Raw genomic sequence first — 16969 nt, 5'->3', positions numbered from 1 at the left:
TCAAAGCAGCCAAACACTTTTATAATTTGTCACATGTGATAAAGTTACAACTGCAATGGGTAGATTATGAAAAGAGTAACAGCAGTTCAGTAAACTGGAAATATTAAAAAGAAATTGTGCAATTCAAAAGCGTTTTCATAAGTCATAGTATGCCTGGGGAATTGTTAATTGCCTCAAAGTAAAACGAGGGCACTCACTCCAGATCTGGCTAGGGGGTAACTTTCCAGTTAGGGTGTCAAGTTTAGCACCAATTTCCCAGTATAAATAGGAAACTGCAGGGTCCACACTTTGAAACTAAACCGCTCTGCCTTTCTCCTTAGTCCTTGCCCACCACTCCCTTTCTGAATCTACAAAGAGCTGTCAATCTTAAAGGCAGGATCTACCAGCATTCCCTGAGACCTCAATTTTAACTGTCTCCCAAATTAAATTAAAAGTGTTTGGAGTTTTAAACACTAATAAAATAGCAAGCACAAGAAACATTGTAGATAATCTAGCCTAGGAGTAGCAACAGAGAATCCAAGGGGAAACAGAGCTAGGTCTATGGAAAGACAGTATTTTCAGTGTTTATTTTTCTTCAAGGACTCCAAATAGTTGCCTTGGCAGACAGTCTGCCCTATAGCTGCCCCTTCTGAAGACTCAGAGGTGTTTATAGAAATTGAAAGTTCTAGCAGTACATTTCCATGAGCTCATTACCAGTTCCAGTTATGCCTTTTAGATTTCACACGTACTGAATGACTATCCAAGCAGTATAACCTCCTGTTTTGAGCTTTTAATTACAGAGTAGCTATTTGACCACATAACAACAGGGCATCTTTAGAGTCCCTGCTTTGGTCACTATTATTCAAAGCAACTCCAATGTCATTTCTTGCCTGCCTTTTTATGCTAATAGCCTAGCCAGCTTAGCTCCGCCCCCTTCCAGCTTCCCTTAAGAACTGTACACTTTCAGCTGTCACAGACCGTAACTCAGACCAGGCTTAGAAATCACTTCATTTAACTCAGCAGCATTCCCCCTCCCCCCAATTTGGTATTTATTACTCTAGCAGTCCTCTCTAAATACTTGAGGCACTGGATTTCATGTCAGCAGCAAGAATCAAAAATTGCCCCAAACTGTCATCTGTTAGAAAGAGTTACTTTGTAGGATTTTATACTCTAAGGGAGAAGACTTTCAATTTGCTTTAGAATGTAACAACGATTAAGTGGTATTTTTAGCCAAATGAATTGGCATCTTTAGATGAAGGAGAAGTAACATTCGTAAGTACTTATTTCAAGAATCATGACAAAGAAAAACTAGGAAGTTTCTTAGAGAAGTAAATATTTTACATGTAAGGACCTGCTCGTATCTATGTGGCACTAGGTGTCCTGTGACCAGCCAAGGGAAGGAAATGCCGCAGTGATACTCAAGCCACGAGCCATACTACTAGCACGATGTCTACTATACAAAGAAAAGGCGGCAGCCACCTGTTCAACAGTTTGCACGTGGGTAAACTGAAGCTTCAGGAGGACCTGCCACAGCAAGGTGAGTCAGTGTGTGTCCCCATGCATTCCCAGAAGAGTGATGTGTTAATGAAGTACCTGGGGAGCTCTGAGTGTGAAAGGCTTTGCCACTTTCCATTTTTAAACTCAGAATAGATACGACAGTGATGCGTAAGGGTGGGTTAACTTGGATTCTCTATTGATTTTTAAAGGATTAAAGAAGACTATCAAGACTTCATATTCCTTGGAGTTGTTATTCTGAAACTTATGTGTTTAAACTTACAGTTGCCATCACTTTTCTAGAGTATGTTAGATTTTGTGTAATTCAAAACACCCACCAGGGCAAGGCTGAATCAGCTGATGGGGAATTCGGCTGAGAGGAGCTTCAAGCTAGCCTGGAACTCTCTTTCCCGTCCTCCAACAAGTGGTACACTTTGGGACTGAAAGTCTAAACCTAATTTTGTCTGGATCTCTGGATCATTCATTTGTGGGAAAAGTAAATATATTCTTGGTTCTCTTTTATGGTCCAGGAACAGCTGAAGACAGGGAAAAGTATCACATTTCACAGGATGGGTACCCACCCATTCAGACTATACTATCTACCTCACAGCCATTTTCACCACCAGTCTTTTTTTAAATTTCAAATCCACAACCCATCCAGCTGCGTCAATTAGAGGCAGATGGTTGACAGGAATAGACAAGCTGATCTCTCCAATCCACCTCTGTCAGGGGAAGCAAAAGACCCTTGTGGGAAAGACTGAGTATTGTCATGGATGACATCACCAACCCCCAGAAGTTAAGGATTTGCCCCAGACATTTCTAATTCTCCTGCCAGTGATGGGTCTGCCTACATATGGATCTAGGCTATGAGCTCTTTGTATTTTGCATAGACAGTTTTAGATTTCAGTGGCCTGAAGAGGGTTGGGTAAAGGGCTGAAACCTACCATTTTCAAGGTGGGACATTTGTGTGAATGGGCCTGGCGTCTCACTGCATCAGTTCCTGCAACTATACAAAGTGACTTCACACCGTAAAAGGCTTAACACAACGTGGGTAGAAAATACTTCATACTATATAAAAACACTGTAAGCTTCTAAGACCTTTCTTTACCATCAGGGCTTAAATAAATTATTCTGAACCAACTGTCTTGGAATGTAAACTCCTGAAATGTGCCGGGACTTAATCAGGGCAGTGTAAAAGGCTTTTGCTCCTCTGTTAGCAGATAATGCTAATTCATCTTGGGTTTTTTGGTTGCTGTTCATTTTGTTTGAAATGTCCAAGTTGATCTTTTTCCCCCTAATTTCTGATATAATACTTACTATAGAAAATTTGGTGAGCAGAGCGTTAAGGAGACGGTAAAAAATCGCCTGTAACCCCACCACTTGGAGATAGCTGCTATTAACATTTTAGAGTAGACCTTTTTTTTTTTCTATGCATATGTATGGATTATCCTCTTGTTTGCGTTTTAAGCAAAAATAGTCTTATTTTGTACATAGTGTTTTGTAAACTGCTTTTCAACAATATATTATGAACTATTTTCCATGTCATAACATTTTCTTCTACGATCTTACTTTTAATGGTTGTATACTATTCCTTCACATGGATATAGCGAAATTCCTTTTGGCAATTCTCTGTTGTTAGATATTTAGTTTCTAATTTTTCAGTATTACAAGCAATATTGTGTCAAACGTAAGCCAACAGATAGATCTTTGCACATATATGGGATTATTTTCATAGGATAAACTCTTATAGGTGGAATTGTAGTGGGTCAAAGGATATGCATGTTTTTAAGACTTTTTTTTTTTTAACAAATGGCCCTTCAATCAGCACTCTGAAGAGCAGCATAGGGTGTTCTCAGAATTTACTTTTTAAATTCTTTGCCACTTTTATAAGTAGAAAATAGTATCCTACTATTGTTTTAATTTAAAGCAGGCTGCCATGATGGTCTCTCCCTTACAGGTCATAGCCAGAGCAGTCCAGAAATACCATTATGATGACATACTTCCCCAAATACTAACAAGACTAGAAGTCTGCTCTCCTTTCTCAGACTGAAGCTTCTGCCTAGAATTTTCTGAAAGAAATCATATTCTTCAACAGCTGCCTCTCAAAACATCTACCCACATAGAGTTTTGAAGCGTACTAATGCAGTGCAGCCTGTCCATTGACTGCTGGAAGAAATGTCATCTAGAGATTTGAGTTGACAAGTGACACTGGGTAAATGTTCGCTGTGCTGCTCTATAGCATTCCAGTTACTGTCCCGGAGTTTTAAAATATTCATTCAGTACTGTTGTAGTTAATTGCCTCTGAGCTGACTGCAACTCATAGGGACCACATGTGTGCACAGAAGGCTGTGATGTTTTGGAGTTGCTCACCAGGTCTGTATTCTGAGGCACCTCTGGGTGGATTTGAAAAGCCAGTCTTTAGGCTAGTAGTCAAGTGCTTAACAATTTGTACCACCCAGGGACTTCTCATTCAGTGATGTGGTCCTGATTTTTCCTCCAAGCTATAGTTGCACCTTGCAATTATGTAAAGTTCAGCGAAGGTCCAAGGAAGCAAAGCCATTAGTTTCAGAGAGTGAAGACTGGTTATGGATTTATTCAGCAACACATTGGGTGTAGGGCTTTGGCCTACCCCCAACCAGAATAAGGATCCAGCTGTCTCATTTAGCTTACAGACTATGATTCAATGGCATGTAACTTCGCTGAGAGCATGACTAGATACAACGCATGAATATTTTCTAACTCCCATGCTACATCCTAAAGTGCTTTATGTTAACACTGAGGTATTTGACCCTTTCCATCTAGTCAGTCACAGAAAGGTTACTTTTTGGGTAATCACAGATAAAGATAATTTATTTTCAGCAAATATCTAGCAATGACAGTGTGCAAGGTGCTATGCAGATGCTGGATACATAAGTTGCCTACTAAGCTGAATATTACATTGGGCAAATCTGCTGCAAAAAAAAAAACTTTTTTAAAGTGTTAAAAAGCAAAGATGTCATTTTGAGAATTAAGATTCACTACCCAAGCCAAAGTGTTTTCAGTTGCCTTATATGCATGTGAAAGCTGGACAGTGAATAAGGAAGACCTAAGAAGAATTGACGCCTTTGAATTATGGTGTTGGTGAAGAATATTGAATATATCCTGGACTGCCACAAGAACAAACAAATCAATCTTGGAGGAAGTACAGCCAGAAAGCTCCTTAGAAGCAAGGATGGCAAGACTTAATCTCATGTACTTTGGACATGTTATCAGGTGGGACCAGTCCCTGGAGAAGGACATCATGCTTGGTAAAGTAAAGTGTCAGTGAAAAAGAGGAAGACTGTCCACAAAATGGATGGACACGGTGGCTGCAACAATGGGCTCAAACACAGCAATGATTGTGAGGGTGGTGCAGGACACTGGCAGTGTTTTATTCTGTTGTACATAGGGTCACTACGAGTCAGAACTGTCTTGACAGCACCGAACAACTGCAACAACAACTAACCCGAGGTTTCCTGCCCACATAGAGTTTATACTCTATGGCAGTAGATGCTATGTTGTTGTTACATGCCATCAAACGACCGTATGTACAGCAGAAAAAACACTGCCCAGTCCTGTGCCATCCTCACAATCATTGTTATGCTTGAGCCCCTTGTTGCAGCCACTGTGTCAATCCATCTAGTTGAGGGTCTTCCTCTTCTTCACTGACCCTCTACTTTACCAAGCATGGTGTTCTTCTTCAGGGACTGATTCCTCCTGATAATATGCCCAAAGTATGTGAGATGTAGTCTCACCATCCTTACTTCTAAGGAGCATTCTGGTTGTACTTCTTTCAAGACAGATTTGTTCATTCTTTTGGCAGTCCATGGTATATTCAATATTCTTCACCAACACCACAATTCAAAGGTGTCAATTTTTCTTTGGTCTTCCTTATTCATTGTCCAGCTTTCACATGCATATGAGGTGACTGAAAACATCATGGCTTGGGTCAGGCCCACCTTAGTCTTCAAGGTGAAATCTTTGCTTTTCAACACTGTAAAGACGTCTTTTGCAGCAGATTTGCCCAGTTGAATGAGTCTTTTGATTTCTTGACTTCTGCTTCCATGGGTGTTAATTGTGAATCCAAGTAAAATGAAATCCTTGACAACTTCAATCTTTTTCCTGTTTATCATGATGTTGCTTATGGGTCCAGTTGTGAGGATTTTTGTTTTCTTTATTTTGAGGTATAATCCATACTGAAGGCTGTGGTCTTTGATCTTCATCAGTAAGTGCTTCAAGTCATCTTCACTTTCACTTTCAGCAAGCAAGGTTGTGTCATCTGCACAACACAGGTTGTTAACGAGTCTTCCTCCAATCCTGATGCCCCATTTTCCTTCGTAGAATCCAGCTTCTCAGATTATTTGCTCAGCATACAGATTGAATAGGTATGGTGAAAGGATACAACCCTGACACACACCCTACCTGACTTTAAATCACGCAGTGTCCCCTTGCTCTGTTGAAACAACTGCCTCTTGATCTATGTACAAGTTCCTCATGAGCACAATTAAGTGTTCTGGAATTGCCATTCTTCTCTTGCTTTCTTCATGTATGATGTCCTTGATGTCATTCCATAACTCGTCCGGTCTGCGGTCACTAGTAGATGCTATACAAGTGCAGAATAGAAGTTCAGGATGCTCATCTCACTACTTATTGCTGCGTTATAGCTTCTGTGATATTTTAAATCCATTTCTCACTATTACATTGAAATTGTGACCACATTTGTACGTCTATAGAGCATCAGCAAAGTTCATTACACATAAGTAGTCAAAATTTAACCATCCTTATGTTTCATAGTGCCTTAAAGTTTACGAAATAATTTCCCATACATTATCTTATTTAATTCTCGCAACAACCAACGGAGGTAGGCGTTGCTATTTTTATTTTAAAAGATGTAGAAACTAGGACTCCTCAAAGTCAAGAGACTTTTCCAAGGCTGTATGTTTATTAAGGGTTACTTTCAATGCACTTCCTGCTTTATATTGTTGTTCTTGTTGGTAGGTGCCGTTGAGTCAGTTCTGACTCATAGCAGCCCTATGTAGAACAGAATGAAACTGCCCGGTCCTGTACCACCCTCACAATCACTGTTATACTTGAGCTTATTGTTGCAGCCACTGTGTCAATCCACCTCGTTTAGGGTCTCTCTCTTTTTCTCTGATACTCTATTAAGTATGATGTTCTTCTCCAGGGACTGGTCCCTCCTGATAATATGTCCAAAGTATGTGAGATGAAATTTCGCCATCATTACTTCTAAGGAGCATTCTGGCTATACTTATTCCAAGACAGATTTGTTTGTTCTTCTGGCAGTCCATGGTATAGTCAATATTTTTCACAAACACCATAATTCAAAGGCATCAATTCTTCTTCTGCTATATATGCTGTCTTATAAAATACATGATTCCTAGTATTGCAAAGTTTAATTTTTTTCATTAATCCACATTAGAGAACCTGCTCCATAGATACAAAAGATGCCTTGGGGTTTCTCCTGATTTACGTTGGCAGTGATTTTTCTGGATGTACTTAGTTCTTAATATCGGTTAGTTACCTGGAAGCCAACTAATACAGATTAATGCCATCGACCAATCATTTATTTAACACATTTTTACTGAATATCCACTATGTACTGGATGCTATACTTGAAACTGGTAATACAAACATGGTTTTCTCACAAGCTTTATTTCTAACATGTGTTTTCTGAGGAATTCACTAATACCAACTAGACTAGCTAATGACACTTTTTTCAACTTTTTGGGTGGAAGAAAATGTCATTCCATACCATGTGCATCTTATATTCCGACTTTGCTGCATTCTTCATCCTTCTTCACATTTTAGTCACACTCCTATTAAGGGTTTTGGAAGGTACCGAATAAAATTGAAAACTTTGTAAATATAAACATAAAGGCTAAGTACTGCCTATTTCTATGTCATCAATTTTGCTCTGAATCTAAGCCCTAAAACATAAATTACACTTAGGTTGTTTTAAATGTACTATTTCTCTTAAGTATTTTCTGTGGATAATCACGAATGTACTCAAAGTACCTACAGAATTTCAGTGCTGGAGAATGAAGATATATCCATGAAAAAGGGAATCATTTAGCTATTGTACAATCTAAGAGTGCCTATTATATGAAAAGATAACATGAGCAAACATATATGTTGTGGTTCTCAAAAGAGAATTTGTGTCAGCTTTCCTTTTTTGTGAGTATAAAGAAGTGATACTGCATATACGACATGACATCTCTTGTGTGATTCATAGTTAAAATGGGCTAGGGTTAAAAAGGGAGACTTACACATATATCTGTCTCTCTTCCACTAAAAGGGAGCCTCAAAAAGACTCAAATTTGTTTTATTTTATCTGCAAAGACATTACTGACATTTAAACCCACAAGTTGTGAGAGACAAATATAAATCATTTGTAAATAATTAGAGAGGGGAAAAATCATATGCTTGTAAACTATTAGATTTCATGAAGTTCAGGCTCCTGCCCAGCAAGGGAATCCTTTCCATAATAAACCTCCCTAACACATGGCACATATTTGAGGATTATGAAAATAAATTTAATGGTTTGAACTTTATTTTTCAAATTTTTAAAAATAAAGCTAGGAGGAAACAATCTGCTCATCCTTGATTCTACCACAGATCTCAGGAACATAGTTTATAGAAGAGCAAATTTTATGAAACATTTTTATTACCTAGTAAGATTCGGTAACAGTGGAATGGCTTATATCATGCTAATTCTTCCTAAAGGTAATAATTATAAACTCTGGAGAAAACATTTAAAAATAACTCCATAAGGGCATGGGAGAACACCCAAAAGCAGAGAAAACTAGAGTAGAACTGCCCCATGGGGTTTCCAAGGAGCAGCTGGTGGATTCAAACTACCAACCTTTTGGTTAGTGGGCAAACGTTTAACCACTGCACCACCAGAGCTCTTTTGGGAATTAGACCCTTGAAATAAAGTGACAAACTAGGTAACCTGAACATCTGTATGTTTTTTTCCCTGAGAACACACCCTAGTTTAGGAAATGCAGAGCAACTATAACTCAAGCAGAAAGCTCCAGTCTTATTGGTCAGAGAAATCAGACTACTAGAAATACTGGATAATGAGAAAAAAAATCCTGAAAGGGGGAAACACAGAGCAGTTGCTGATAAACCTGTGTATAAAGTACCCTCAAATCCTTGACTGACTCCTAAATTGTGCATGTATGGGTGGGACTCCAAGTAGCCAAGGAGGAAAGAAACTACTGGAAGAATGAAAGGGATAAGCAGAGATCTAAGCTGCTTTCCACTACAAGAGAAGCAAAGATTTAAGATTGAGTCCCAGCAATTTAGAAAGATTTGACTAACAAACCTTGGACTTTCTTTGGAAACCACAGAAGAGCCATGCCTTGGGAATAAGACTGCTTTCCAGGACTGAGAGATTTTTCCTAAGTCTAAGGACAAAGTTAAAATCCAGCTACTCTAATAAAGTATTATGAAGCCTTCCCAAATTCAGGTTGATCTTCCCATAATTTAACTTCCTCTCAAAACAAAACTCAACACTCTTCATAAAAATAAAATGGGCTCTGGAGACTACAATGTATCCTCCATAATGCCCATCATATAATTCAAAATTAATAGACATACAGGAGAAAAAGGAAAATATGACCCATAGTCAAGAGAAAAATCAGGCAATAGAGAAAGACCCACAAATGATCCAGGTATTAGAATTAGCAGATGAAGACTTTAAAATAACTATGGTAAATATTTTTTCCTTTTTTTTAAATTGTATTTTAGATGAAGGTTTACAGAACTAGTTTCTCAATAAACAGTTAGTACACACATTATTTTACAACACTGGTTAACAACTCCAAAACATGTCAACACCCTCCCTTCTCGACATTGGGTTCCTTATTACCAGCTTTCCTGTCCCCTCCTGCCTTCTAGTCTGCGCCCCTGGATTGGTGTGTCCCTTTAGTCTCATTTTGTTTTATGGGCCTGTTTAATCTTGGGCTGAAGAGTGAACCTCAGGAGTGACATAATTACTGAGCTAAAAGGGTGTCTGGGGGTCATACTTTCAGGGTTTCTCCAGTCTCTTTCAGGTCAGTAAGTATGGTGTTTTTTTTTGTGAGTTACAATTTTGTTCTAAGTTTTTTCTCCAGCTCTGTCCAGGGCACTCTATTGAGATCCCTGATAATCAAAACCATTGCCATAGAGTCGATTCTGACTCATAGCAACCCTATAAGACAGAATAGAACTGTCCCAGGATTTCCAAGGAGTGGCTGGTGGATTTGAACGGCCCACCTTTTGGTTAGCAGCTGAGGTCTTAACCACTGCACCAGCAGGGCTCTGACCCCTGATAACAGAACTTCAAAATACATGAAGCAAAACTTGATGGAAAAATAGATAAATTTATAAACTATAGTTGAGGATTTTAATATCTCTCTCTAAAGGCAGTGGGCTTGGCTTGGGCTAAGGCAGTGATGATTCTGTGGTAGAATTTTTGCCCTCTCCCTTTTGTGGGAGATGCAGGTTTTCATCTCAAATGCAGCCCACCATTCATCTGTCAGTGGAGGCTTGTGAGTTGCTCTGATGCAAAGAAACACTATGCAGAAAGGCCTGGCAACCTATTTCTGAAAAATCAGCCAATGGAAACTCTATGGATTGTAATGGTCTAAGCCCATTGTTCATGAGGTTGCCATGAGTTGGGGCAAACAGAAAAAATTAGTAAAGATATGTAAAAATTGAATGACACTACCAACTAACCATTTATAGCATATAATTCTGTCCATTACATAAAAGAAAAACATACAAAATGCATCTTTTCAAATGCACACAGAATATTACTAAGATAGGCCATATGCTTCAACATAGACCAATTCTCAATAAAAATTTTAAAGATGAACTCATACAAAGTATATTCTCTGATTACTCTGGAATTAAATTAGAAATCAATATCGATAAAATATCTAGGCTACCAAACATTCAGAGAAGAGCTTGTACCAGTACTACTCAAACAATTTCAGATCATAGAAAAGGAAGGGATGTTTCTGAATTCATTCTATGAAGCCAGCATAACCCTGATACCAAAACCAGGTGGAGACACCATAAAAAATGAAAATTATAGACCAATATCTCTCTTGAATATAGATGCAAAAATTCTCAACAAAATTCTAGCTTATAAAATTCAGCATCATATTAAATAGAAATACAGCATCATACATAAATAGAAAAACACCATCATATTAAAAAAAAATACACCACAAGCAAGTGGGATTCATACCAGGTATGCAAAAATGATTCAACATTAGAAAATCAATCAATGTAACCCACCACATAAATAAAACAAAAGAATCACATGATCATCTCAATTGACACAGAAAAGGCATTCCATAAAGTCCAATATCCCCTCCTAATAAAAATTCTCAATAAAATAGATATAGAAGGAAATTCCTCAACATAATAAAAGGTATCTATACAAAACCAACAGCCAACATCATTCTTAATGGACAGAGGCTGAAAACATTCCCCTTGAGAACAGGAACAAGACAAGGATGTCCTTAATCACCACTCCTGCTTAACATTGTGCTGGAAGTCCTGGCTAGAGCAGTGAGGTAATAAAAAGAAATAAAGGGCATCCAAATTGGTAAGGAAGTAAAACTGCTCCTATTTGTGAATGATGTGACATGATACGTAGAGAAACCAAAAGACTCCACAAGAAATCTGCTGGAACTAATAGAAATATTCAGCAGAGTAGTAGGATACAAGATAAACATACAAAGATCAGATGGATTCCTATATACCAATAAAAGAACTGCAAAAAGGAAATCATAAAAGCAATATCATTTAAAATACCCCCCTCAAAAAAAAAAGACTTAGGAATAAACCTAATCAGGCATATAAAAGACCTACACAAAGAAAACTATGAAACACTACTGCAAGAAGCTAAATGAGGCCTACATAAATAGAAAAACATACCATGCTCATGGACAGTAGGCTCAACATTGTGAAAATGTCAATTCTACCCAAAGCAATCTACAAATACAATGCAAACTTGATTCAAAACAAACAGCATTCTTTAAAGGGATGGAAAAACTAATCATTAACTTTATATGGAAAGGGAAGAGGTCTCAGATAAGTAAAGCACTATTGAAGAAGAAGAATAAAGTAGGAGGGCTCACACTACCTGATCTCAGAACTTATTCCAACTCACAGCAACCCTATAGGATAGAGTAGAACTGCCCCATAGGGCTTCCAAGGAGCACCTGTTGAATTTGAACTACTGACATTTTGGTTAGCAGCCATAGCACTTAACCGCTATGGCATCAGGGTTTCCACTATACAGCTATGGTAGTCAAAACAGACTGGTACTGGTACAACAACAGACACATTGACTAATGCAACAGAATTGAGAACACACAGATGTAAATCCATCTACGTATGATCATCTAATCTTCGACAAAGGCCCAAAGTCCATTAAACAGTGGAAAAGACAGTCTTTTTAACAAAGGGTGCTGGCAAAACTAAATGTCCATCCACAAAAAAATGAAACAGGACCCACACCTCACATCATATACACAAACTAAATGTAAGACCTAAATATAAAACCAAAAACTATAAAGATCATAGAAGAAAAATAGGGTCAACACTAGGGGCCCTAATACATGGCGTAAACAGGATACAACCCATAGCTAATAAACGTGCAAACACCAAAAGATGGATAACTGGGATCTTCTAAAAATTAAACAGCTCATCAAAAGAATTCACTGAAAGAGTAAAAGAGAACCTACAGCACAGGGAAAATATTTTTGGCTATGACAAATCTGACAAATGTCTAATGCCTGAAATCTATAGGAAAATCCAACACCTCTACAACAAAAACACAAATAATCCAATTTAAAAAATGGGCAAAGGATATGAGCAAACACTTCAAAGAAGACATTAAGGCAGCTAACAGACACATGAGGAAATTCTCATTTTCACTAGCCACTGTTGTTTAGTATTCTTCACCAACACCACAATTCAAAGGCATCAATTCTTCTTTAGGTCTTCCTTATTCATTGTGCACCTTTGCATGCATATGATGTGATTGAAAGCACCAAGGTTTGGGTCAGGCCCACCTTAGTCTTCAAGGTGACATCTTTGCTTTTCGACACTTTGAAGAGGTCTTTCCCAGCAGATTCACCCATTGCAATGTGTCTTTTGATTTCTTGAATGCTGCTTGCAAGGGTGTTGATTGTGAATCTAAGTCAAATGAAATCCTTGACAACTTCAATATTTTTTCCATTTATCATAATGTTGATTATTGGTCCAGTTGTGAGGATTTTTGTTTCCTTTATGTTGAGATGTAATCCATCCTGAAGGCTGTGGTCTTTGATCTTTATCAGTAAGTGTTTCAAGTCCTCTTCATTCTCAGCAAGCAAGGTTGTGTCATCTGCATAACGCAGGTTGTTAATGACTCTTCCTCCAGTCCTGATGCCCATTCTTCTTCATACAGTCCAGCTTCTCAGATTATTTGCTAAACATACAGATTAAGCAGATATGGTGAAATTTTACAACGCTGACACACACCTTTCCTGACTTTAAGTCATGAAATATGCCCTTGTTCTGTTGGAATGACTACCTCTTGATCTGTGTACAGGTTCCTCATGAGCACAATTAAGTATTTTTGAATTCTCATTCTTAGCAATGTTATCCATAATTTTTTATGATCCACATAGTCAAATGTCTTTGCATTGTCCATAAGACACAGGTAAATATCTTTCTGGTATTCTCTGCTTTCAGCCAGGATCCATCTGACATCAGCAATGATATCCCTGGTTCCATGTCCTCTTCTAAATCAAGCCTGAATTTCTGGCAGTTCCCTGTCGATATACTGCTGCAGCTGCTTTTGAATGATCTTCAGAAAAATTTTACTTGCATGTGATATTGTTCGATAATTTCTGCATTCAGTTGGATCACTTTTCTTGGGAATAGGCATAAATATGGGTCTCTTTTTTTTTTTTTCCAGTCAGCTGGCCAGGTAACTGTCTTCAAAATTTCTTGGTACAGACAAGTGAGCATTTCCAGTCTGCATCCATTTGTTGAAATATCTCAGTTAATATTCTGTCAATTCCTGGAATCTTCTTTTTCACTAATGCCTTCAGCGAAACACTAGACATTATAGAAATGCAAATCAAAACCACAATGAGATACTATCTCACCCCAACATTACAAGCATAAATCAAAAAAAACAGGAAACAACAAATGCTGACGAGGCTGCGGAGATCAGAACTCTCTGCACTGCTGGTAGGAATGAAAATGTTAGGGCCATTTTGGAAAATGATATCATGCTTCCTTAAAAAGTTAGAAATAGAAATACCAGAGGGGTGGGGCCAAGATGACAGAATATTCAGATGCTTCTGGTGATCACTCTTACAACAAAGACCTGAAAAAACAAGTGAAAAAATAATATTTATTACAAGCTAGGAGCCCTGAACATCAAAGGCAAAGTTAGAAAACAGACTGAGCGGCAGGGGGAGGGAGAGACGGTTCAGAGCAGAGATGAGTTGCCAGACCTGAATTGCTGGGAACCCTCAGGCACCATTGCTGGGGGAGACTGCGGCAGCTGGTGGTAGCGTTCAATTGCACTTTCCTCAGGGAGAAGCAGCCAGCTGCACAGACTACTCACACCTCCAAAACCAGAAAAGAATGACGCTTTCAGCAAAAGCTATATATTACCATGTATATTACCACGTACATTTTACCATGCCCCCGCCTCCAAGTCAGCTTCAGTGGCTGTCAATTTCCCTGGGACTGAGATAGGTTCCGCCGAGTGTCCTCAACCATTCTCCCAACCTTGAAGAAGGAATAAATTCACAGCTGGGGAAAAAGATAATCTCCAAGGCACCACTAAACTGGGGAGCTCAGGACAGAAGCAGCTCCTGTCCAGGCATAAACAGTCCATGGATTTTGAATACCTTTCCCCCTCATAAGGACCTGTGTAGGCCTATTTCAGGAGACTAGGCCCTTGTTGGCAGAATACAACTGTTTCAGTTGTGCGATGGAGAGGTGGGTGTTTGATCTTTGATACTGCTTTGTCTATTAAACAGGGTCCTCACCTACCCTCATCAGGGGTTTAAGGACTGGTGGCTCCACTCAGGGCACACAGCCACCCATGAGAGGGGTCCAAAGATAACTGGTACCTCCCAGTCCTTACAACCAAAAGCATTGGGGCCCATGGTGTGTCTGCAGAACCCACCTACCTGTGTGCAGTAGGGAACAGGGATACATTTTCCTCACAGAACTTGGGGGACAGTTGTCAGCCCCCTGCCTTTTTCAGAGCATGACCCCTTGCTGCAACCATAAGCCTGTACATACACCAAACAGCCCTGCCCCTCTAAGACTGTAGGACAGAGCCTGTACCACACATTTGGTGATCAACTACCTGGACACCTGAGCTCAATCCGTACAAGAAAAGTGAATGGACTCCTAGGCTCATATGCCTGATAACAGCTCTAGGCATCTGGTGACAGGACGTTAGAGCTTCAAAGAAGAAAATGATCAAGTTAGCTCACTCAAGCAACCTATTTGGACATATGAAAACAAAACAAAGCAAGAAGCTAGGATACAGTAAGCAAACATAAAATAAATACAATAAGTAATAGATGGCTCAGTGACAACAGTCAATATCAAATCACATAAAGAAGCAGACCATGATTGCTTCAACAAGCTCTTGAAACACAGAATCAAGGGATCTTCTGGATGAAGATGCCTTCCTGGAATTACTGGATGCAGAATACAAAAGATTAATATCCAGAGCTCTTCAAGACATCAGGAACGAGATCAGGAAGGAGATCAGGCAATACAGAGAACTAGCTAAGGAACACACAGATAAAGCAGTTGAAGAAATTAAAAAAGGTTATTCAAGATTGTAATGAAAAAATTAATAAGCCGCAAGAATCCATACAGAGATGGTAATCAGAAATTCAGAAGATTAACAATAAAATTACAGAATTAGACAACTCAATACAAAGTCGGAGGAGCAGAACTGAGCAAGTGGAAGGCAGAATTGGAGAGACCGAAGATAAAGTACTTGGCACTAATATATTTGAAGAAAAATCACATAAAAGGATTTAAAAAAACGAAGAAACCCTAAGAATCATGTGGGATTCTATCAAGAGAAATAATCTACGAGTGATTGAAGTACCAGAACAGGGAGGGATAACAGACAATACAGAGAGAATTGCTGAAGATTTGTTGGCAGAAAACTTCCCTGATATCATGAAAGATGAGAAGATCCAAGATGCTCATTGAATTCCACCTAAGGTAGATCATAAAAGAAAATCACCAAGACATATTATAATCAAAATTGCCAAACTCAAAGATAAAGAGAGAATTTTAAGAGCAGCTAGGGATAAACAAAAAGTCACCTACAAAGGAGAGTCAATAAGAATCAATTCAGACTACTCAGCAGAAACTATGCAGGCAAGAAGGCCATGGGATGACTTGAAGAAAGTATTATTGGGAAAAAATTGCCATCTAAGAAGCATATGTCCCGCAAAACTGTCTCTCATATCCAAAGGCAAAATTAGGACATTTCCAGATCAACAGAAGTTTAGAGAACTCATAAAAACTAAAGCAAAACTACAAGAAATAGTAAACAGAGTTCCCTGGTTAGAAAATCGGTAATATCAGATATCAACCCAAGACTAAAATACTGGACAGAGCAATCAGATGTCAACCCAGATAGGGAAATCACAAAAATCAATCAAGATTAAAAAACGCTCAAAACAGGGGAACAGCGATGTCATTATGTAAAAGAAGACAATATTAAAAAAATAAAGACGGACTAAGAAATTTTTTTTTTTTTTTTTTTAAGAAATGTAGTCATGGATCTTTCATATGGAGAGGAAGACAAGGTGATATAAAGAAATAAAAGTTAGCTTTAAACTTAGAAAAATAGGTGTAAAAATTAAGGTAACCGTAAGGGAGACTAACAATCCTACTCATCAAAATAAAATACAAGAAAAAAATAGAGACTCAGAAGAAACAAAATCAACAACAACTAATAAGAGGAAAAAAAAAAGACAATATATAAATATGAACTACTCAGCACAGAAAAATTAAGTGGGGAAAAAAAACTGTCAACAACACACAAAAAAAGACATCAAAATAACAACACTAAACTCATACCTATCCATAGTTACACTGAACGTAAATGGACTAAATGTACCAATAAAGAGACAGTGGCAGAATGGATTAAAAAAACACGATCCATCTATATGCTGCCTACAAGAGACACAGCTTAGACTTAGAGACACAAACTAAAACTCTAAGGATGGAAAAAAATATATCAAGCAAAAAATAATCAAAAAAGAGCAGGAGTGGCAATATTAATTTCTGACAAAATAGACTTTAAAGTTAAATCCACCACAAAGGATAAGGCAGGACACTATATAATGATTAAAGGGACGAAAAAAATTTTTTTTTTTTTTATACTGGGAGGATATTACCATATTAA

The 16969-nt window shown here is 38.3% G+C and overlaps 1 protein-coding gene across 2 annotated transcripts in view; it reads left to right on the top strand.

Annotated features, from left to right (window-relative positions):
* Positions 1–547: 547 nt before the first annotated feature.
* Positions 548–16969, top strand: part of RANBP3L (RAN binding protein 3 like) — an 83194-nt gene continuing 66772 nt past the window's right edge. For both annotated transcript variants that reach the window (XM_064271312.1, XM_064271309.1), the window contains exon 1: positions 548–1516. In XM_064271312.1, coding sequence (XP_064127382.1) covers positions 1426–1516 — 91 coding nt within the window. In that variant the 5' untranslated portion in view covers positions 548–1425. The remainder of the gene's footprint in view (positions 1517–16969) is intronic.

Source organism: Loxodonta africana, chromosome 2 (assembly GCF_030014295.1).
Source record: "Loxodonta africana isolate mLoxAfr1 chromosome 2, mLoxAfr1.hap2, whole genome shotgun sequence".
In the NCBI taxonomy this organism is placed as follows: domain Eukaryota; kingdom Metazoa; phylum Chordata; class Mammalia; order Proboscidea; family Elephantidae; genus Loxodonta; species Loxodonta africana.
The sequence above is the reverse complement of the archived record's forward strand: the minus strand, read 5'-3'. Positions and strand labels throughout refer to the sequence as shown.